The sequence below is a fragment of the Diabrotica undecimpunctata genome, chromosome 7 (assembly GCF_040954645.1).
Source record: "Diabrotica undecimpunctata isolate CICGRU chromosome 7, icDiaUnde3, whole genome shotgun sequence".
NCBI lineage: Eukaryota > Metazoa > Arthropoda > Insecta > Coleoptera > Chrysomelidae > Diabrotica > Diabrotica undecimpunctata.
This window is the reverse complement of record NC_092809.1, coordinates 145235900-145261396: the sequence shown is the minus strand read 5'-3', so window position 1 is coordinate 145261396 and position 25497 is coordinate 145235900. Positions and strand designations below refer to the sequence as shown.

General features: G+C 32.2%; 2 protein-coding genes across 2 annotated transcripts in view; one reads left to right on the top strand and one right to left on the bottom strand.

Annotated features, from left to right (window-relative positions):
- Positions 1-8107: 8107 nt before the first annotated feature.
- Positions 8108-22746, top strand: LOC140445985 (uncharacterized). Its single transcript, XM_072538462.1, has 3 exons — positions 8108-8265; positions 14519-14921; positions 22037-22746. The coding sequence occupies exons 1-3, from the start codon at positions 8242-8244 to the stop codon at positions 22687-22689; spliced, it is 1080 nt and encodes a 359-aa protein (XP_072394563.1). The 5' UTR covers positions 8108-8241; the 3' UTR covers positions 22690-22746.
- Positions 20992-25497, bottom strand: part of LOC140445986 (uncharacterized) — a 30038-nt gene continuing 25532 nt past the window's right edge. Inside the window, exon 4 of the mRNA XM_072538463.1 lies at positions 20992-21420. Coding sequence (XP_072394564.1) covers positions 21064-21420 — 357 coding nt within the window. The 3' untranslated portion in view covers positions 20992-21063. The remainder of the gene's footprint in view (positions 21421-25497) is intronic.

The window sequence follows — 25497 nt, the reverse complement described above, 5'->3', positions numbered from 1 at the left end:
ATTGATTTTTAACCGAAATTTTATTTTAAACTGTCAATTATTCTTCTCTTGGTTTGCTAATGAATATTAGTTAATTGTCTTTTAATCAAAAATGATAAAATTTTACAGATTTGTTTCAAATTTCGTAGTTGTTACAGTATTCTCTGAATGAATTTATTTTGTTTTTGGAATATTATCGTGTTTCTAAGACGATTCATGAGAAATCAGCACCGTTACTCCCTGATGCAGTCTATATTGCAAGGTAAAGTCAAAGGTAAGCGAAGACCCGGTAGAAGGAGAATATCATGGCTGCGGAATTTAAGAACATGGTTTAAGAAAACCTCAACGGAGCTGTTTCGAGCCGCAGCGAGCAAGGTCATGATTACCAATATGATTTCCAACATCCGAAACGGATAGGAACCAGAAGAAGAAGACGATTCTATTTTATTTTTAAGTTATCACGCGCATCGATCAAATAATAGTAGTCATTTCTGTCATTGAATGATGTAATAAAGCGAGATCAAATTAACGATATTTTTAAAAAATGAATTTATTTTTGATAAAAGTAAACAAATAAACAAGACAGAAAAACTATTATGAATATAAATTGAGGAACAAAAACGACAGTTATGTTCTAAAAAATGGCAACACAAAATTTTTTTATACCTTTTAACAAGTAACTTTAGTCGTTTGTAACGTGTAATTTAAATAAAAACGTAAGGTACAAAAATAACACATTTCTAAAAATAGCGATGCAGTCTTGAAAATCATCACAAATTTTGTCTTATACCCTTAGACTATTATAAAATTCGTAGTAGGTTCTTTTAACGTAGTTATTGTCCACCAAGTACATGAGATGTACTTGGTGGACATTCTTTCTTTTTTATTTGGAGCTATGGGAATGGGCGCATTGTACGCTTTCTTTACATTACGGTCCAATTTTTAATTTTCTCTTTCCTTTCCTGTACAGACAAAATAATTGCAGATGATCTTGTATTTTTTTTGGAGTTGGTTTTTAAATTTCCTTTACACCAAACTACCTTGCTATCAAAGATGATAACGGAACTCTACTCACTTCTAAAAAAGATATTTTACACAGATGGAAAGAATACTGTGGACGACTGATGATGGAGGAAAGCACAGACGCCCCATCACAACAAGAAGATGCCAGTTTGGTGACGGAACCTGAGGTACTCAAAAGTGAAGTTAAAGCAGCAATTATGAGGCAAAAAAGTCAGAAAGCTGCCGGTCCAGATAACATACCTATTGAAATGATTTGGGCCCTAGATGACGTTGGAGTGGATATAATACATCAAATTTGTCAAAGAGTGTGGGAGACAGGTAAATGGCCTGAGGACTGGACACAATCACTATATATTCCCATACATAAAAAGGAAGCGAAAGATTTATGTAGTAACTATCGAACAATTGCTCTAATTGCGCATTGCAGTAAGATACTCTTACACATAATCCTCGAGAGGATAAAGCCCTTTTTACTACCTAACATTGCGGAGGAACAAGCAGGTTTCGTTCCCGGACGTGGTACTAGAGAACAAATTTTAAACGTACGGCAGATTGTAGAAAAATCCAGAGAATTTAACATCACAACATATTTGTGCTTCATAGATTATAGTAAAGCTTTCGATTTGGTCAACTGGAGTAAAATGTGGCAGGTTTTGTCTGAAATGGGAGTCCCCAATCATCTGATACTGCTAATTAAAAGCCTGTACAATAACAATTATGCCAGAGTTAGAATAAATGGGGAACTAACCGATAGTTTCAGGGTCACAAAGGGCGTGAGACAAGGCTGCATACTAAGCCCAATTCTATTTAACATCTATGGTGAATGGATAATGCGGAAAGCTACTGAGGGCTGGAACGGTGGCATCACCATTGGCGGGAAGAAGATTTGCAACTTGAGATATGCAGATGATACTACTATCCTCGCTAGTTCTGAAGCTGAATTGATTTACCTGCTACAACGGATAGAAGACGTAAGCTTAACGATGGGTCTTAAAATAAACAGAGATAAAACGAGAATCATGATAATTGACAGAGCTAACAACAATCAAAATCATCTGGTCATGATAAACAATATCGCTGTTGTAGATAAATTTGTGTACCTGGGCTCATTAATAACCAACAAAGGTGGCTGTACTGAAGAAATAAAGCGGCGGTCAGCAATTGCAAAAAGCGCTATGGCAAAATTAACAAAAATTTGGAAAAGCCATGAAATAACTACCGATACAAAAATAAGACTAGTAAGAAGTCTAGTTTTTCCAGTTTTTACTTATGCATCGGAATGCTGGACCCTTACTGAGAAAGACAAAAAGAACATAGATGTATTTGAGATGTACTGCTGGAGACGAATGCTGAGAATACCATGGGTGGCCCGAAGACCAAATGAATCCATACTGGACCAGCTAAACATAAAGAAAAGACTAAGAACACAAATATCAGAACAAATAATAAGCTATTTTGGACATGTCCTTCGAAGAAATGGTCTTGAAAAACTTACCATCCAGGGAAAAGTAGAAGGCAAAAGAAATAGAGGTAGATCTCCCACACGATACACGGACCATATTGTTGCTACCATTGGCGCTCCATTGTCAGAATGTGCTAGAATGGCAGAAGATAGAAAAACGTGAAGGAACATTGGGAAATTTAGTTAATAGCTTCATGATATCACGATACCTGCATCAGGTTAACGACTAAGAAGAAGAAGTTCTTCAAAGTCATCAGCGAGGTAGGATGTTTTGTACAAAAATTTGAAGGGGTTGTCTTGTGAAAACTTTACAACTTTGATATCAAAAAATAGTAAATTCTCATTTTTTTCGTTTCTCTTAAAATTGTCACCAAGCTCATTTTCAAGAGCTTTGAAGTCAATAAAATCCTGAGCGCTCATTTCGTTGACCTCAAAGTATGCAGTGCTTTTCTTTGGTGTTCTCATAATTTAAAAATACTGAGAAGGGACATAAATGCTGCCAGATTTTAAACTTCTTCTAATTTCTTTTTCAATAACCGAGTGTGCGTTATTCCCTCATTTTGGGTATGCCCCTTAATCAAATATTTATGCTCAATCGTTTTTATATTGTTGAAGACACAGAGGCATGTACACCATTAATATGTATTTGTTTTTCTACTGACTTCCGCAATTGTCGGTCTAGAAGACATATCTTGTTCTTTTTTCCAGTTAGCTTCTTTTTCAATATATTCACACACTAACGTCTCGATCTCGATGGCTCCTCGTTTCTCTTCGCACTCGTGCCACACGTTGCAAATACATTCATTACTTTTAAGATCGTAGATAGTTAAATTAGTTAAATTATATGTCCATAATTTCGATCGGTAATAAAATACCGATACATCGTCCTTGGACGTCGAAAGGGCAGCTTGGAGGTCATAAGGACAGACAAATTTAGATTTGTCTGGGTCCGCTTTGTCTTTCTCTTTCGGCTTTCTTGCTTCTTTTTTTTTTATTCCAGGTAATTGTTGTATTGTGTATCATTGTGTTTAGAATTTTTCGTATTGTGTACAAAGTTCGCACTGATCCTTTTTTATTATAAAATAAGATACGTTGAACTCATTGAATATTTCAAAAAAAGTTGTCCGACTTCCAAATGGTTTTTTTAGTTCCTTACATTTATCCACATAGTCGCGATATATTTGGGCGATGGTCCGCCCTCCTTCGATGAATTCACGTTCAGTTTACGCCATAAGGTAGTGTGACGGTATTCTTGGAATATAATTTATGTGGGCGCGAATATCTTCCTTGATACTGTTGGAGAGTTTATTATGATTACCATGTTTTCCACGGTTATCAGTTTCAAGAACACCATCAACAAGTTTTTTTCTGTCGTGACTGTGGTTGAGGAAATAGAAAGAGTCGCACAAATAACCGTTTGCACACACGAATGTCATTTCCGTTTATTTTAAAATAATATGCGACATTTTTCCTAGTTTTCGTCTTTTTTTGCAACATTTGATTTCCAATTTTCAGGGTTCGCCCGTCGTTTTCTTGTTTTTTTACGGAGACATCTTTTTCATTTTCTTTATCTGTAATCAAAATCAAAATACATAAAAGGATTGTCGGAAAAGCTTAAAAGGATAGGAAATAAATTCAACATTTCAACAACATTCAAAACAACAAACACGTTGAGATCTATTTTGTCCAAAACCAAACCTAACAATGAACAAGAAAGGACAAAGAATTGCATTTATAAAATACCTTGTGAATGCGATCAGTTTTATTTAGGTGAAACATAAAGACCATTAAATGTTAGAATAAGTGAACATCAATCCTATATTAAAAATAGAGAATTTGATAGATCTCAAATCTGTAAACACGCATGGGATAATGAACATAGGGTTCAATGGAATGATTCAAATATAGTTCTAAAAGAAACGGATGGTAAAAAGAGAAAAATCAAAGAAGCGGCTCTAATTATGCTAAATGAGACCAATTGTGTCGCGAATTCCTCGGCAGAATGTAGTAGGATCTGGTTACCCATATTGAAAGAGGAAGTTATTAAAAGAAAAATACCAGTATTGGTAAGTCAGTAACATATATAGAGAATACATCATTTATGTTTTTTAAATAACAAACATATAAAATCGGAATTTGGTGTTTATTGAAGGTAAACTAAATGCACGATCAAATACTTACCATGTCGGGATAGTATTATGAGGTTTTGTTCCTGGTTTTTCCCTCATAATTTACTATGGAATCACTAACAGGAGAATTTTACTGTCATCATGGCATGTATTTGTCTTTTTAAAGACGAATTACATTTTATGATCTTTTCTGACGGATATTCTCAAGTTAAAGTTGATTTCATGTAATCGAATGAACTATCTTATAAGTAAAGTCGTGTCAGGAACGCAACTCAACAATATTGGCAATATCATTTTAAAGTCGTCTACTTTAAAATGTATAAGGTATGTCTGAATTGTCAATATAGATGAGTCAGATAAAATTAAATTATTAGAAGAATTTTTCACTAAGTAACAAAAAACAAGATTTGTTTAATTTACTAATGTTTGTATTTTGAGAACGATTTCCGAAGTGGAAATTGAAACGTCAATAAACGTATTTTAACCTTTAATTGTGGCTTATTCCCATTTAAATATAAATTAATCAAAATCATGTACGAAATGAGAATAAATATTATAATAAATATTAATTTACCTTCACTCGACAGTTCGTCATTACCGCTATGTGAAAAATCCGGGTCTGCATCGCTGTCATCAACCGTCGATGTAGAATTTCTTCGACTCGTGGTGCTGCTAGATAAAGAGCAGGAGATTAATGAACCGCTTGTTGAGCTAGAGGACGATAATGGCTCATTCACTTGAGTTTTGCTGACTTTAAAATCACTTTTTGATGTTTCTACAAGTTCAACATTTTTATCAGGAAATGTTGATTGTAAGATTTGGAGTGTGTCCTGGTTAATAGTCGTGAAAACATTGTCTGTCTCGAAAGGAAAAGGTGACAAAATATCTCCATCTTTAAAGGAGTACTGCTCTTTTACTGTTGTATTATTATCGTGTTTTATTTTTGGGACAGTAAGTTTTTGATTTGGCGATTTAAGGTTAACGATCTCCAAAAGTTTGCACTTCGCGAACTCATTTTAGTAACAAATTCAAAATGATAATTATTATTATTATTATAACCCACCTAATATACCATAATCGTCCGTGAAATAACGCTACTTCTCAATAACAAAGTAAAAATGTATAATAATCGTCCGCAAAACAACGTAACTTCTAAAGGAGCTTGAGCAAATTGTCCGGCAGTTTTAGAGTGCCTGATTGGATATAATATTCTACGGACGCGGGCGGGCTTTCCCCACAATGGCAAAAGTGTAACAAGCGACATCATGAAGTCTACCGTTGAAGCAATATTATTTCAGTCTTTCGCAGATAATTTACTCACCAACTCGAGTTGAATGGCGTAATAAACTCATATTTACAAATTTTAACATGTTACTGTATTCCTCGACGTATTTTTTACGAATTACAACAAATATCTGCTGACCGCTTGGAAACACTGGCATATACTGGAGTTTGTGTTTGGTTTTCGAATTTTGATGTTAAATTTTGAGTATATGACAATGTATGAATATTATCTCGGCGAATTTTCACAAATTATAACAAATATCTTCTGTCCCATTGATAAAATGGATGATAAAATATGAAATCCTCAATTTTGTTGCTTACTTTTCAAATATTCAAGCTAGACGTGTTCGAAAACGATAAAATTAGCTGTAATAAAAGGTTGTAAAGTAATAAAAGTAAAAGCATCGGTAAGCTTTGAAAGAACCACCAGATGTATTTAGATTATATTGCATTTCCAATAATTTGTTGTATCATCATAATCCAATCCCATCGGTTTATTTCTATGCATTCAGTAACATTTTCTACGCCTTTGGTGTTGGATGTCTTTTGGTTTTACTGTGAGCCATTGCACGTGTTTTACTAAATACTTTAATTTTAAATTATTTTTAAAATGAGTGATGAATATTGCCAACCTTCGACTTCTAAAGTAGGTGGGAAACTTCTCAGCCAATGTCAGATGATGAATTATTACACATATTAAAAGATTCACATGACGACAGTGACGCAAGTGATGAAGATTTATATTGTGATCACCATTCTGACTTCTGCATTACCTTATGGTTGCCTTGAATTCTTGAGATTCTGAATAACTCATATATCTTTCTCGTCAATGTTAGCGTTGTGTAGCATATCATTGCGTCATGTTTACGGTATCAAACACTTTTTCATAATCGAGTAATGTTATAACTATATTCTTTCGTTGATTCATGCAGTTTTGTACAAGCGTATTCAAGCAGAAAGCTGCTTCAAGTGTACCCAGTCCGCTCTTGAAACCGAATTGAGTCTCACCGCTTAGATCTTCCAGCTTTCTGAACATTCTTGTGTGAAGGATGCGAAGAAACACCTTAAGCAAATAGCTCAATAAACTTATCAGTCTGTGGTCTTTGCATTTTGTCACTCTTTGTGATTTAGAGATCATTATAAAGGTTAAATAAAGCCAATCCTTTGGAATGTGGCCGGTGTTATATATGACATTAGAAATTGTTACCAGCATGTCGATGTTATCATCTTCCAACAATTTTATGGCTTCCGTAGTAATTCTATCCGGTCCAGGGGCCTTGCCTAGTTTTGCTTCTTTTATAGCGTACTCCACCTCGGCGCAAATAATGGGAGGGCCGGATAAATTTTCTGTGTGTAAGTTAGTAGTTGGCAGATTCGGTCTATTATCCACAAAGAGGAACGGAGCATAGTTTGCCCAGATTTTAGCTGGTTCTTCCTGGGTATTAACGTAGTTTCCTTGATCATTCTTCAGGTGAGTCTCATGGTGTTTCTTTTATATACTTAAAATTTCTTTGGCCTTTTTATGTAGTTTAAAGCTGAATTCAAAGTACCGCAGAGCGATTGCGAAAGCCGTTCTGATGAGGCCTATTAGGCCGAAATACGTATAAGCGGATGCACAAGCGCCCTGTCCGTGAAATCAAATCTTAACTGTCTTTTCCTTTTTATTTCGATATACTCTGTACAAGTACTAGAAACCAATTCGCTAAGAATTTTGCTTCGTTGAAGAGATATGTTATGGAATGCAATTTTTGGATTCCCCATGTCTCTCATAACATCTTTATCAACGTCTGTTTTACCTTGCAATTCTTAGAAGGCACAGATTAAAGCGAAGTTCTGAATTTGGTTTCGAAAATTAGTCTACGATTTTATTTGTGAATAGTTTTATATCGTAGTAACATAATTGGTTCTTCATAAGAGAGGTTATTATTTGAGTTCAAATTGTTTCTCTATTCTATATATAAATTTCAAAATTTTCCTCGCCAATTGATAAAGATTATATCAGACTTTCTTGACCATGTCAACAAGGCCGTTTCTAATTTAACACTTATCTTAAATAATCTTATTTTTAATCTGCGATAAAACACTTCCAGAAATCTATTTACGAACTGTAATCAACTGTTAGCACTAATTTTTGTGAGTTGTCCATGTAATATATTTTTAAAATTATTTTTAATTGATATTTTTTTGTCATTGACCTCTAGATTATTTTGTATTATATTGATATCAAAAAAATTATCGAATCTATTTTACAAATTGTTTAAGCAAGTCATTATTGAACCGTAAATTTTTCCTTTCCTGTTTGTTTTACATAATTTTTGTTGACAACATTGTTGTTTTGAAAGTGGAGTGATTAGATGTATAAAGATGAAGATTAAAATGAGGATTCTGGTGAGTTTATCGCTTTGGTATATCTGTTATTTTGCAATCTATTGGAAGTTAATAAGAAACAAAGGAAATGACTTTAATTAGCCTAACATACTAGCATATTAAACATTTATTTTATAAATACCTAACTCTTACATTTGGTTCCAGTTGCCTTTGTCTTCTGTTTTTCTTATTCTCATTTGATTTACAGTTCGTCTTTAGTTTAGTCTCATTTTTAATTTTTTTTAAGAGCAGTATCTTTCGATTTCTGAAAAAGTCGACAGTCCATGCAAATAAGCAATAAATTATCTTAAAATAGTTGGCGTTGAGGAAACAGTTGCTTTTTCGTTCATATATTGAGAATTGTTCAAAGGATCCTGTATTCACAAAGGATTAAAACAAAATGCTTGTCAATATGTCTCAAAATTTTTTTAATATGGATAATACAGTTTAAAAAAACACTTACCTCTTATTTTGTCGGGACCTTAATCATAGTGTTCTGTTTCAACGCCTGCAAAAACAGAACAAGATAAGATAAACTGCTCAAAAAGATGAAAAACATAAGCAATCATATTTCACATCTTACTCAATTGGAGTTAAAAAATTTAAGCTTATTTTTTCATATTGCCGTTAAAATCGTTTTGGTCGTGTATTTATAGATGGGTCTCTTTTATTAAAGTAACCACATTAATACTAAAGATATTAGTGGTGAAGAATGTGTTTTTGTTTGTCTAGCTTTTTGACTTCATTTCGGCTCTTCTTTTGTACTTCGCCTTTGTTTTCTTTCGTTCATGATTCTAAGATTGTCCTTTCTGTAATCCAGTTATCTTGTTTAGGGTCTTAGCCACTTCCTTACTTTAGCCTTCTGTAAATTTTCATTGTGATAATTCTCTTTTTTGTTTTTATATGTACATTTTGAGAAATGTAGATACTTGTTGAGAATTAATTTACATTTAAATGTTTCTCAAAATACAAACATTAGTAAATTAAACAAATTTTGTTTTTTGTTACTTAGTTAAAAATTCTTCTAATAATTTAATTTTATCTGACTCATCTATATTGACAATTCAGACATACCTTATACATTTTAAAGTAGACGACTTTAAAATGATATTGCCAATATTGTTGAGTTGCGTTCCTGACACGACTTTACTTATAAGATAGTTCATTCGATTACATGAAATCAACTTTAACTTGAGAATATCCGTCAGAAAAGATCATAAAATGTAATTCGTCTTTAAAAAGACAAATACATGCCATGATGACAGTAAAATTCTCCTGTTAGTGATTCCATAGTAAATTATGAGGGAAAAACCAGGAAAAAACCTCATAATACTATCCCGACATGGTAAGTATTTGATCGTGCATTTAGTTTACCTTCAATAAACACCAAATTCCGATTTTATATGTTTGTTATTTAAAAAACATAAATGATGTATTCTCTATATGTTACTGACTTACCAATACTGGTATTTTCCTTTTAATAACTTCCTCTTTCAATATGGGTAACCAGATCCTACTACATTCTGCCGAGGAATTCGCGACACAATTGGTCTCATTTTAGCATAATTTACTAAATTTTAAATTAATAAATTCATAATTCCAAACAGTTTACTTCTTCTTGAAGTGCCATCTCCGCAACGAAGGTTGGCAATCATCATGGCTATTCTGACCTTCGAGGCAGCTGTTCTGAACAATTGGCTTGAGCTGCAACCAAACCACTCTCTCAGGTTCTTCAATCAGGAAACGCGTCTTCTTTCTACGCTTCTCCTACCCTCTACTTTTCCTTGAATTATGAGTCTCAAGATGTTGTATCTTTCGCCTCTCATTACGTGTCCGAGATATTGCAATTTCTTTTCTTTTATTGTATTTTCCATTTCCCTCTCTCTGCCTATTCTTCTTAACACTTCTGTATTCGTGACTCTATCTACCCAAGGAATCCTTAACAATCTTCTAAATGTCTACATTTCAAACGTCCATGATTCAGCTCCAACAGTTTACTCATCAGCTATAACTAATTACTTAAATGTTCAAAATGATATCCACCAACATCCATGCAATTCATACAAAGTCGCTGTTCAAAATTACTCTGAACATTTTGAAGCATTTAAGCGATTACTAGACCAAATTTATGGATTATTTGTTAATATGCATTATGTCTTAATTCTTTCAATGAAGTTAAAATGGTATTTTAAATCTTGCTTTTTAAATAATCCCATATAAAGAAGTGCAGGAAAGTTAAATCAGTATCTTATCAAATTGACAGCAAGATTACCGATTTAACTTTAACATTTAAAATTTCTTTGGGCCGATTATGCTGTACTTTGTCAAATACCTTCTCAAAATCAATAAAACAGGCATATACTTCCTGATTTGTATCTAGATATTTCTCCAAAAGAAAACTCACTGCAAATAGTGCATCTCGTATTTCCAAACTTTTCCTAAATCCCATTTTCTGTACTACTTATGCCTTTAACTAATTTCTAATGTATCCTCTTGCAAATTACTTTTAAAAACAATTTTAAGACATTACTTATTAAGGCAGTGGTGCGATGTTCATTGCACTCATTCAAATTGGCTTTTTTGAAAAGCAGTATAAATATACCTGTTTTATATATGGTATTAAATAGATTCAAAAGAAGGTCAATAGGCCCGGGAGAGTTACACCACTTTAAGATTGCTTCATTTTAGGAACTGAGCGAGCCGTAACCTTTACCATAGATGAATTAAAATCAACTAGGAAACTAAGTTCCTGTAGCTGGCTGTATACCATATATCACAAAAAAATTTATTTTAAATCCTTTATAAAAGGTATATAATAAAATACCCAAACATCCTATATCACAAATACACATGCTATAAGCCACTAAAATATATAGGTGAAAACCTGTTAAATGTTATTAATTTATAGATATGTTATATTATATATTATTACAAATTAGGATGTTCAAGTTACCGTTAGATTTGGTAACATGGCAACGTATGGCTACATCGGTTACATGGTCCTGAGATAAAGTGTCTTCGAGGACCTGTTGATAATAACTCTTGTTGATAACGAGTTATTGATAATAGCGTGATGAGTAGACTTCGGCAAATATGCAAATAAAAATGTAGAAAATATGCGCATAAATATGCACGTGTTTAGCCGAAAATATGCAAATATTTTACAAAATATGCATACAAGTAAATAAAAAAATCGTAAAATAGTAACAACTTTATTTAAAAAAAAAAGTGTACATAACTAAATATTTCCTACTATTCATTAAGATTTACATTTATTTTAAGTAACTACATCACTTTTAAGTATGAATAAACTTATTTAGAATTATGGTAACAATAAATGACCAAGTGGTGTTCAAAATTTTCTAACAAAAACTTGTGGCTTCTGTCTGAGTACATATATTTATATATGGAAAAACTTCGTTCAACATCAACTGATGTAACGGGAGCATTTTTCAAACTAACCAAAACATTTGGTTCTAAATTAATTGTTTCCGAAATATTTCCAGCTAGAACACTGACTACTTCAGAAAGAATATGGTAACCTTTATTTTTTTCCATAGTAGCTTCAAATTTTTTTAAAATATCTTTTCCAATATTACCTCTAACGTTCCGACAACATGACGCAAATTCTTTTATTAATGCTGTACTTTCGAACAATGACAGTTTTGGTGATTCTAACTGAGTAATTGTTTTTTGAACAAAACTAAAATTTGATTTTATAAATGAAAGTTCTTGTTGAAGCAAGTTACTCTGAAAAGTTTGTTTAGAATCCAAAAGAGATTGGGAACTTTCATCTGTTAATGTATCAATTATGTTCTTTATTTTAACAAAATGATCTGCATAAAAATTAGCTGCTTCTAACCATGTTCCCCATCGCGTTAAAATAGGTTGTGGTGGAAGAGGAATGTTAGGTAGCATTTCTTTATAAAGTTGAATTCTTATAGGAGATTTAAGAAATACTTTTTTGACACTGGATATCATGGTATTTACAAGAGGAAACTTTTTTCGTATTTCCTCTGCAACTCTGTTTAATCCATGCGCTACACAAATAACATGTATTAAATCTGGGAAAAATATTTTTAAATTTTGTCCTGCTTTCACCATATAAGGAGCAGCATCCGATAAAATAAGCAGTAATTTATTAGAAGGAATAGTTGTCGGAAGAAAAAAAGTTGCTAATGTTTCTTGTATAAAACGCGAAATTGTTAAAGCATTTGTTTTCTCAAGTTGCTGGCATGAAATAAGATGAGATTTTGGTAAGGTATCTTCTTTAAGAACACCAATCAATAAATGAGCAATATACTTTCCTGAGGAATCAGTGGTTTCGTCTACAGATATGTAAAAATAATTATGTGCAATTTCTTCCTTAATATTAATTAACACCGACGAGTATAGCCCGTTCACATTATTTCTTCTTAGAGACCGATCACTTGGAACATTAAGTTTGCAATATTTTTTTAGAAACGAACTAAAATTTACATTTGCTAATTTTGAAAGCGGTATGTTTGCAGACACTAATGCGCGACACAAGTCTTCATTAAAAGTTTCTTGCTCATCTAATTTTTTTGAAGTAGATTGGAAACATTTAGCCATTGAAGTTTGATGTTTTCCTCCTATTTTTCCTTTTTTTGCAATGTGTGAAGCAGTTCTCACATGTTGGTCTATCTGAAATTTCTTATCACATGCTATCTATAAATAAAAATAAAAACCTTTATTTTAACCCAACCTTTAAAATATAAAAATATACAAGGTGTTTTTGGTTAATCAAATAACTGGTTTGGAAAAAAAAAACACTCGCTAAGTGTTTTAAATGCAGTATTAATCCACAAATTAGTTTTTGTTACTAACTATTAGTACATCATATAACTTATTTTAAAATTTAACAAAAGTTTTTTTTTTGTTAATTCAATTACAATAAAAATAATTGTGTTTTAGAATAGCTGACTTCATAAAAAAAAGTAAAGGTGAAAAATTTTTCTAAATACACACCATTGTATTGTACCATGGACAATTTTTTCTCACTAAAGGAAGCTATTTTTCATTTAAAAACAACCTACGAGTACTAAATTTCAAGTAAATACGTTTATTGGTTTTAAAGTTATTGTTGTTATTAACTAAAAGAATATAATTTTTTTTAATTTTAACACCCTGTATCTCGAAAAGTAAATAAGTTTGACCCCTCATTAACTATATCGTTTTGTTCAATTTTTCGAGAAGTATCTACAGTCAAACGTTGTAAGTGTCATTTGGAAACACCCTGTATGTATGAAATATTAGATATTTAATAGAAAATATTAGATACTTACAATTTTGCCACAGACTGAACAGTAGATTTTTCCCATATCCATAGACAGCTCTTTATAAGGTTTAATCCAAGTTGAAGCACTGGTTGTTTTAGGCATTATAAAATCACAATCTTCCTTTTTGTTAAGCACAACGAGTGTTTACGCTTTGAATATCAAAACAAAAATGATTTACAAATCTGAGCATCAAATTAGAAATGTTTAGGTACCTTATTCAATAAACTGGGAGATTTTGGAAAATCCCTAAATTAGGAACAAAACTATTAGCCGTTTACCTGCTGTTAAGATACAATAAATTGTAGATATATTTGGGGATTAGATCATAAAATGCAAATGAGCGAACCCTTAGCGATTATCCAATAACTGAATGCCTCAGTGACCGAGACTTTCTAAGAATGTTGAGGGCTACTTAAATTGATCTTCTTTGAAATTGTAAATGTTTTGTACCTGTAGAGATTACGTACTTAGATCATTTCTTGGTTAAAATGACTACAAAATTTTATACAAGAATTGAAATAAATTGATATGTTTAAAAATTTTCAAATACAGTATAAAAATCTGAACTTTTATGCACTTTATGCAAACTTTTATACAAATATGCCAAAATATGACATATTTGCATAAAATATGCAATATGCATATTTGCCGAAGTCTAGTGATGAGGATTCGAAAGCTACCTGGGCGCGCGGACAAAACAATATACGCATTTGACCGTACGTTACCACTCCAAGGTTAATATCAATTTTTTTACTGTTTTGTTCTCTTAGAATTATTATTGAAGAGGTAGCTGAATCATTAAATAAATTTAAAAAAATTCGTTGTATTATTGTGAATTATATCCAACATGAGAAATAACAACAAAATAATTTTAGAAGAATCTTTATTTATATTATTTTTACTTGATATTATATAAATAAAATCCACATTATTTACTCTTTCTTCTGGTATTCTGATCGCTTATTTATTCACAGATTCTGGCATCTTTAGTTACCGTTTGTGTTGCTAATCCACGCCTCTTCGGAGAAGACGGAGCTTTGAAAAAAGCCGCTGAAAGGCTCCACGAAAAAAACCAAAAAATTGCCGCTGACACTTCCAAAGCCTTGCAAAACGCTCGCGAGAATATCAAAAACACCAACGAAAAAATCGCCAGCCAAACGGCCGAAGCGTTAGAGAAAGCAAAAGAGGATTTAAAAAACACCGGAGAGACCATTTCTCGTAAGACAAATGAAGCTGTAGCGAACGCGAAAGAGAATCTTCAGAATGCTGGTGAGAATATTCATAACGCCGGTGAGAAGTTTGCTGATAACACTTCCAATGCACTTCAAAAAGCTAAGCAAGATATTCATGAAACTGGAGAAAGGATTAAGGATAAAGGTACAAGTATTTTTTTAACAATCTATTCTCATTATTATATAATTTGTATGCTGCGGAGTTGAAAGAAACTAAAAATGCATCTGTAAAAGCTATGTTTGACTTAGTTTTCTGTGTTTTTAATATTCAAACTATAAATTTTTCTTTGTTGTACAAAATATCCAATAATATTTTGTGTTGACAACTTGTCGAAAGCATTACTATATAATTTCGTTATATATACGTTTCTTCTTTTATATACTTTTTCTGTTATTTGTAATTATGAATATGTGGTGTTTATCTTTAATCTCCTCTAAATATATAGTTTTGACTTTATTTTCTAATTAAGTAATTGTTCAAACCTATTCTTAACTGTACTTGTTAGTGTTATTACTCGGTAGTGGTTACAGTATTGTTGCTTTTGGGAAGTTTCGTGGTGCTTTCTAATCAATGCATTTATTATCAATCTATGTGAATCTAGGTATTTACCAATATAAGTACTTTTCATCGTCACTCACCACTCCACTGATGGTTTAAAATTTGTTCTTTAATAACAAAAATACTAAATAAAAAAGTCTTAAGATATGACGATTTTATTAAACTGTTTCTTTGCCATGCTTTTCATTCTGTTGTATATATAAGTCCACATATGTTTCTTCATTTTTATTTCGTTCCAATTTCAATTTCCAAAACATTGAGCATACCTCCGTAGAATTTAGTTCAAATTAAGGACATTAAGAAATAGAAAATATTTGGTTCAAATTAACTGGCTAGAAAAAACACATACCAAATGTGTAATGTATTTACACGTTATTATAAAGTGTAAACACATATCAAAAATAGATCACTTGAGAAAGGCACTCTGGCCGAAACAGCTGTAGTGATAATAATTTAAAAGAAATTTTGTGGAAGTGTGAAAAACAAAAGTTTTTATTGTTTTATTGTTAGATAAAAATATATGTAGCTGGAGGAAAAATCGAGCGAGTTCAGGCAGTACAAGTAATTACTTCCATTGTCTGCTAAACGATAGTTGGGGCCCTGAAGCTAAAATAAAGAGTAAAACAAAAGAATTAAGAAATGCTTTTAAGCTTAGTAAATTTCTGACTGATCACAAATTGGATTACAATCTGCAATACAAGATACTAAGATGTTATATCTGGCCAGTTTCCTTGTATGAAGTGAAACCATGGACGTTAAAGGACAAATCCATTAACAAACTTAAGGTTTTTGAAATGTAGTACCTATTTCGAACTCTTAGAATACCATGGAAATACAGAGTCAAAAATGATGAAGTATTAAAAAGAGCGAGCTTCCAGGATAGGGAGCTTTCTGATTATGTAAAAATTAAAAAGACTGCATATTTAGAGCACATATTACAAGGAGAATGATACACTTTTCAGCAACTATTAAAAGGAGGAAAGGAAGGGAGTAAGAAAGGTCTTGGTCGTAAAATGATGCCATGGTTGCGTAATATTCGCCAATGGACAGGAATCTACAGTTACGAAATGCTTTGTAATGCTGCAAAAAATAGAATAATTTAATCCTGACTAGCTAACATATCACCGAACAAGACAATGTACGCTGGACGCCTATACAGAAGTACGTGAAAAAGAAGAAGGAAAAAATAAACACATAGAATAAACCCAATTAAACAAAAAAGCAGAACAGCGATTAAAGAAATGACAGCAATGAGTGCATACCGGAAAATTGCTGATAATCAAATGCAGCAAGGCATGAAATTTCACGAGAAGAAAATTAGCTTTTTAAATAAAATCTAAATTCATCAATATAGATTTATTACCTATGTATTAGCAACATTATTCTTAGCAATTACAGAAATCTAAGACCTAAGGATCTCAATTACTTTCATAAATATATTTTTCTTTTCTTCTATTTATTTCATTTTTTAACCATTTATAATTATTACTCCAAAAGAACTTAAATAAACATCTATTTTTAAACCTTTATTTCGCATTTTGCGAAACTGTCTTGTAGGTTTGTTACTGAGGAATGATAAATATAGTCTTCTGCAGGTCATCATGCAGGGAAGAGTCGATGGCAAAAAGGTAATAGGTAGAAAGATAAAGTCATGGCTGCGAAATATTCGACACTGGACAAACATGACTGTAGACGAATTATTCCACGTTGCAAAAAAACAGAGAAACTTTTAGAAATGTAGTCGCCAACCTACTTTAACGGGAAGGGCATAGTAAGAAGAAGGCTTATTAAGGTAATGGCCTTAAATTCGTCGCATTTGTGGGAACTAGATTTCAACTATATGTTGTTAAAAATATGTTTTTGTAGTTTTGTGTTTTTATCATCTATTAGTTTTATTACATCTACTTCTATTTCGTCTGGTCCATAACCTTTTCAATTATTTGCACATTGTATCGTATGTTTTACCTCTACGTCTAGAATTGGGGGTTCTTAAATCTTTCACGTGGACGTTTCTTGCAATTCAGGTCTGCCACCCGCAATGGATTTTTCTATAAATTCCTTCCGTACTTTAATTTGTTTGCTTCTTTCAATAATTATTCTGCCTTTGTTGTTAGCTATTTATTGAGTGGGTATATTATGTTTTCCTCCACCCTATTCAAAATATATATCCAAGAAGCACTGCACCAGTGGAGACAAAAATGTGCGGGAATGGGTTGAAGCTTAACAACCATTATCTGACAACGCTGTTCTTTGCAGATGATCAAGTACTAATTGCAAGCTGTGAAGAACATAAAGATTATATGCTTAGAAAGCTCAAAGATAAATACGAAAAATGGGGGATGAGTATGAATATGTCTAAAACAGAATATATGCGAATAGGCAGTTAAGACGAAGACCCGGATTTGGAAATTAGACAAATGAAAAGGCGCTACGAATACAAATATTTGGGAAGTATTATCTGCAGTAAAGGAACAACGGAACGAGATATAGACTATAGAGTGCAACAAGGCAGGAAGAGTGTTCAAATTCTGAATTCGATACTTTGGTCCAACAAAGCTACTATGAGAACTAAAATGACTATCTACAAAGTAATTGTAGAGCCCATTCTTACATATGGAGCAGAATGTTGGCAAATGACAGTAAAAGGAAAGAAAAAAGTTGACACGGTTGAAATGGACTACCTGAGAAGAGCTTGCCGTATATCAAGAGTAGAACGTATACCTAATTCTGAAAATAGAAGAAAAACAGATAGAGTACATACAACTTCTGAAAGAATAGAAACTAGACAGTTAATATGGTATGGACACGAATAGAGGATGGACGACAACAGATGGCTAAAAAGAGCTATGGAATACAATCCAAGTAATAGAAGGAAACGAGGAAGACCAGCCAAGTCTTGGATACAAGGTGTTAAGGAAACCATGAAAGACAGAGCCATTGAAAACCATGAAGGCACCTAGAGAGATAGAAAAAGACGGCGATCGAAATGCGGGAAGCGGCAGAAGCTGTAGGATCCCCGCTTATATATATATATATATATATATATATATATATATATATATATATATATATATATATATATATATATATATATATATATATATATATATTAATTATGTTTTGTGTTATTATTAGAGGTTTCTATTAATTTTTTGTAGAGGTTGAATGTATCATGTTTGCGTTTAGGTTTTCTATTTTGTCACACATTTCATTTATCCATATTTTGCTACTTTGATATTTATATCTATGGTTTTTTGCATTTTTTATATAGATGTGGGTAGTCTTTGTGTTTTCTTCTCTCTTCCATAAGCTTCAAAATATCTTTCATCATCCATTTTTTCGTTTCCTACTTTTTGTAGTCTTAAGTTCTTCCCTTTGTACTTCAACTGTGGTATATTTTATGGTGTGCCATATATTTATTTTCTATTTCTTTGTCTTGTGTTATGATTTTTTCTTTCAGGTCTTCATTAAGTTAAGTTGCTACTTTTTCTTTCTTAGCTTGGCTTTGAAGTATTTCAATATTGCTAGTCTTTGGCTTGATTTGGCGTATTGTGTTTAGTTTTTGTCTGAGATTAATAACGACTGGATTGTGGTCTGATTCTACGTCCATACCTGGGTAGGTTTATGCACTCTGGGTACTTGATTCAAATCTATTATTAACCAAAGCAAAATTAATTTGATTCTTTACAATATTTTGTAACTATAGCAATTATAGTTAAAAATATAAATAGACATAAGATAATATATATATATATATATATATATATATATAATTATAATTAATAGTTTGGTGGAGAAATCGTAAACACCATGAGATTTGCAGATGACACGGTAATTATGGCTGAGAGTATAGAAGAACTACAAAGCTGAGACTTGAATCAACACAGATAAGACCAAATTTATGATAGTATCAAGGAGTCCAATAAATAATGAACAACTAACTCTTGGTGGACAGCAAATAGAGAGAGTGACTAAATATAAATATCTGGGAGCTTACATCAACACATAATTAGATCCAGGCCAAGAGATCAGGGTACGAATGGAAATGGCAAGGGCAGCGTTCTTAAAATTCAAGCAATTGTTCTGTGACAAAAATCTGAATACTGCGCTGAGACTGAGGTTTGTTGAATGTTACGTCTGGTCCCAACTATTGTACGGGGTAGAAACATGGACGTTAAAAGCGCAAATAGTTAAGAAGCTTGAAGCCTTTGAACTTTGGATATACCGGAGAATGTTAAGAATTCCATGGACTGCCAGTGTCACCAATGAGGAAGTGCTGAGAAGAATGGGTCGAGACAAAAAATTGTTGAGAACAATAAAAGTACGCAAGATTGCATACCTTGGACACATACTGAGGAATGATAAATATAGTCTTCTACAGGTCATCATGCAGTATAGAGTCGATGGCAAAAAGGGAATAGGTAGAAAGAGGAAGTCATGGCTGCGAAATATTCGAGACTGGAACATGACTGTAGACGAATTATTCCACGTTGCAAAAAAACAGAGAAACTTTTAGAAATGTGGTCGCCAACCTTCGTTAATGGGGACGTCATAGTAAGAAGAAGGCTTATTAAGGTAATGGCCTTAAATTCGTCGCATTTGTGGGAACTAGATTTCACCTATATGTTGTTAAAAATATGTTTTAGTAGTTTTGTGTTTTTATTATCCATTAGTTTTATTACATCTACTTCTATTTCGTCTGGTCCATAACCTTTTCAATTCTTTGCACATTGTATCGTATGTTTTATCTCTACGTCTAGAATTAAAGGTTCTTAAATCTCTCACGTGGAAGTTTCTTGCAATTCAGGTCTGCCACCCGCAATGGATTTTTCTATAAATTCCTTTCGTACTTGTTTGCGTCTTTCCATAATTATTCTTCCTTTGTTGTCAGCTATTTATTGAGTGGGTTTATTATGTTTCGTGTTATTATTAGAGGTTTCTTTTAATGTTTTGTAGAGTTTGAATGTATCATGTTTGCATCTAGGTTTTCTATTTCGTCTTACATTTTATTTATCCACATTTTACTTGTTTGATTTTTAAATATATGGTTCTTTGGATTTTTTATATAGGTGTAGGTTGTTTTTGTGTTTTCTTCTCTCTTCCATGAGTTTCAAAATATCTTTCGTGATCCATTTTTCCGTTTCCTACTTTTTGTATTCTTAAGTTTTTCTATTTGTACTCCAACTGTGGTATATTTTATGGTTTGCCATATATTTTCTATTTCTTTGTCTTGTATTATGATTTTTTCTTTCAGGTCTTCATTAAGTTTAGTTGCTACTTTTAGTTTCTTAGCTTGGCTTTAAAGTATTTCAATATTGCAAGTCTTTGGCTTGTTTTGGCGTATTGTTTTTAGTTTTTGTCTGAAATTGATAACGACTGGATTGTGGTCTGAATCTACGTCCATACCTGGGTAGGTTTATCCACTCTGGGTACTTGATTCAAATCTATGATTAACCAAAGCAAAATCAATTTGATTCTTCACAATCTCTTGTAAGTATAGCAATTATAGTTAAAAATATAAATGACATAATAATATATATAAATTATAATTAACAGTATAATAGTAATTATAAATACACCAAAAGGATTTGTTCAAAAATTAGGAGTTTTCTAAATTTCAAGTAGTTGCGATAAGTCAATTAATAAAACAATCATATTATGCAATTGTATTTATATTTGCGCTTTTATAACATGTTAAGTACAAATCATCGCTTTACAAAATTTTAAATCAGTTATGTCTGTTGTTCCATTCTTCTTCGTTACTGTTTTCAATAGCATTTCCGCTGCCACTTTCTCTTTCGTTGTCCTCGTTTGCATTGCCAACCTTCATACTGCTGTCAACAAATACGACCTGCCCGTTATCTTTGTACACCTTGGCTAAAAGGGGTGTACTACCAACCCACTCTTTCTTCAGAATATATTGACGACCGTTGTCCTCGGTGTATACCTGATCAGGGACATTGTGTTCAATTTTGAATACACTAGGGGGAACTCCTAACTGCTCGGCCACTTTGTGCAACAAGTGCGTGCCTATGATTATTTCCGGTAGAAAAGCTAACGAGCTCGTCACCATAAGAGAGAAGATCTAGAATAAAAAACAGAAATTAAATAATAACGAAAAAAATGAGCAAAAAGTTTTGATCAATATTTGTTAATATTCTGTGGGTGTATTATCGTATAAATTAGCTAGTTTTGATTAAACAATGGACCGTGGAAGTGTGACGTCACAACTGTCAATTACTTTACAAACAAAAGTTGAAATGCCCAATCTCAAGACTTTTTAAATTCTATAAACTTAACATTTTGCTTCCTCTGCTGCTTTTTTTCCAAGTATAGTGTTTTTTACGTTAATACCATCATAATTCAGTGTTCTATTTCTATGAAATATAATTTAAAAATTTAAATTAAAGACATTCTAACCTTACTTTATTGATACATGCATTTTATTGCTATTTTTATAAAACAACATACCTTATTATTTACACAACCTTGTAAAATTGTTGTAGTAACTATTAGAATACTTAGATATTGCAAAAAGCGGAAAGATTCTGTAAAAAAAATGAAAAAATAACGAAAAATACAAATTATCCACACTAAACAAGGTTTGTTTGGAAAGTGAAACTGACAGATGTCAATAAAATCTACGTCATTACTTCCACGGTCCATTAAAATAAATATTTAAACGTATGTTTTTTTTGTAGCCGTAAAAATTGCCAAGGGAGAAGAGCCCATAGTGGATGTAAAGGTAAATTCTAGAGTAAAAGTCCTGCACAGTGAAGTAGGAGTACAAGGTCAACTGACCATCGGAGGACACCGAACAGGCTTCCATGGTTCCGCAGATGCTAACATCTTGGGACAAAAAGCTAATGTCCATGCTGATCTTTTGAATATACATAAAAATCCTAATGACACCCACCACCAACATGAGTCAGCGATTAAGAAATTGAAGGAGTTGATAAATAAAAATAAAAACCAAAATGCAGAAGTAAATGGAGAGCAATATATTGAAAATGAGTATCCCAGTGGTGGTCAAAATGTTTATTATATACCTGAAGAACAGAATTATCCACAATATCGTGAATTATATCAACCTAATGTTGTTAGTGATGTACAAAATGTTGCTAATGATAGAGGTTCCCCGGTTTATATTCCTACAGAAAATGCACAAGACCTAACAGATTATTATAAATACGGAGCACCGGGATCTCGTACTATGTATGTTGATAATGAGGGAAGGTATGTTAGAGAAGATACATTTTGGCAACAAGAAGATAATTATAAAACGAACCCAAAATATCTTGCTGCAGTAGAAGATGGGGATTACAGTGGTTTAATTGATGTAAGATATAAATAACTGATCAAATAAATAACACTGTATGTTACTTCGTTAATAAATAACGTTTGTGTAAAATTTTTGTTTTGCTCTTTAGTCAATTTCCTTAATAATCACTATCAAAAAGTATTCATCAAAGTCCATCAGAAGTATTTATCTAATGTTATACAATAGAAAAAATAAAAGTACTTGTTAACTCGATAAAGCAATTCAATTTACTTCAAAAACGATATACAAAGAAAAAAACGTAGTTGTATTACTAAATAATTTTTACGTTTAAACATTTACGAAAAAATATCTTTATTTTAATGATCTCCAGCACCTACTTTACTCTAACACGAATTTAATAAACAACACCAACTAAACATGTCAATATCTCACGAAAAGGCTTAGTCAATGGTTATAGCTAAGAGTTTCATCAAATTAAAAATAGTGATTAATGAACACATAATAGATCAGTACATGAATTACAACTACTTCGGAATAGATGTATGATATAATAGATATACTGAAGAAGAAGTGAAAAAGCAAGTTAAAATATCCGACTACCTGAGCGATATCACATGAAGATAAAAATATATAATATAATATAATGTAAATTCGCATCTACAAAGCATGTATAAGGCCAATGCTAACATACGCAGCCAAAACAAGAAACAAGAGCTGAAACGTCGCTTACAAATCGGTTGATAAGAAATAAAGAAATGTATACCAAATGTAACTAAAAAAGTACACAGAACCATACAAAGGATTTCTCTCGGAGATAAGTAATAGGGATACATTTAAATAACTGGTGTCCAGAATGTGGCTAGATGGACTCGAGCACGATATCGCAAATGAAGAGATCATGTCGACAGAATGTACCTAAGAAAAATAGCGAAATGGGCAAACACATATAAACACTATACAAAAAAGACCACTAGGAATACTCCCGAAGACGTGGTATGATAGCTGGACAACAACATCACAAAAGCTGGTATGATAGAGTATGTTTCAAATGTAGTGGCGGAAATTTCTAGGAACAGTAAATCCTCACCAAACAAAGCAGTGGCGTTTCAAAAAATACTTATGATTTAAATCAAATTGTTAAAGATAGGTACACACAATTTATTAAACAATGATATTAGATTATATTTTTGGCAATATTGTACTACATTTTAATACATATTATTATAATATATCACATGCATATCTTGTCTGTATGTAAAACCATAGATACATATTAGAGATTACAGTATTAATAAATATTAATTACAAAGATTATTTTAAGTTTAAAACCTTTATTATTTATATTATTACTCACTTAAACATCACAAAGTTAAATAGAAGAATATACGAAATGATTGTAATAAAGTTGGAAAATAATACATACATACAGGACAGTTTGAAAAACTCATATTCACATAGGTTACATAGGTACATCGTAATGTTAAATTATGTTATTCACTTTCATAATTAGATGCACTGTCGTCGTCACTAGAATCATTTAAATCAATCCCTAATTCTTCAGTAATTACATCTATGCGACGTTCACTTTCCAAATACTTATCTTCAACCTTGACAACATGTTCACACACTTTCTTCCAGTTACTCTAGCAAATTTCTGTTCCACCAACATTTTTACGACTTCTAACTTAAAATAAACGTTTTTTATTTGGGCCCAAACCAATTCTATAGGGTTCAAGTCTGGATGATATGGCGGAAGAAATATGTCCACATTCTTGCAGCACTTTATTAAAGGATAATTTCATACAATTGCGGTTTTAACATCGACGTTACAAATGGTAAATTTGTTTCTGTCAACCAAGATATCATCTTCATTTTTTTTTAATTACTGGTGTGTGCTTTAATAATTTGTACATTATGATATGACGCATTATCAGTAACAACAACAGATCCAACAGGAAAATTGGAGATTAACTGTTCTTTTATCCATTTTTCATAATTTTCTGAATGCATATCATCATTTTAATCTCCTGTCTTAACTCCTAACTTAAAAATCAAAAGGGCATTCTGTATGAAACCCATCTCTCCACCACCATAAACGATAACCAACCTTCTTTCTTTTATAATGATTTTAAACAATCCTTTGCCACTGCCATCTGTACAGCCATTTGGTGTAGTGTGTCTTGCATGTGCATAGGTTTCATCAACATATACAATTGACTTACCTTCGCTTCTGTAATATTTAATTATGTCCAAATATTTAATGCGTAGAGCACGAATATCATTCCGTTCAATTAATAAACGTTTCTTCCATTTAAATCCCAAATCTTTCACAATTCTGTAGAGAGAACTCACACTTCCAGTCCACTCTTCAAGCCTTTTCTGCAAAACTTCAATGATACACGACAACGTTCAGTCTCATGAAAACAATAAATGGTATTTCTAATGAACAGTTTGTTATACTCGCTCAAGTCTGTCACGGTTCTTTCCTTTTAGCAAGTGTTGTAGCTGGAAATTTTAGTGTATTATTTGACTCTGCGTTAGTTAACATACTCGCTTGTTGAAGGATCTTTTTTACTGTACGTAAAGATACTCCAGCTTCACCCACACGTTGTTTAATACTGGTTCGATTGTCTTCAGGAAATAGTATTTGCATATATTTAAATACATTGTAAACTATTCCTTTGGATTCTGCTGTCAATCTGATCTGTTTACTCGTACTACAATTAACCATCTCCATTCTACAAAATAGTTCTAATAAGCGTGGTAGCTACAGAGATGAGAGTACTGAAACAGAATTGCTTATAAAGAGGAAGTAGAAGAAAATTCGGCATTTAAAAATCCAGTGGTTATTTCGTATATCTACCTATTAAAAATTTGCTT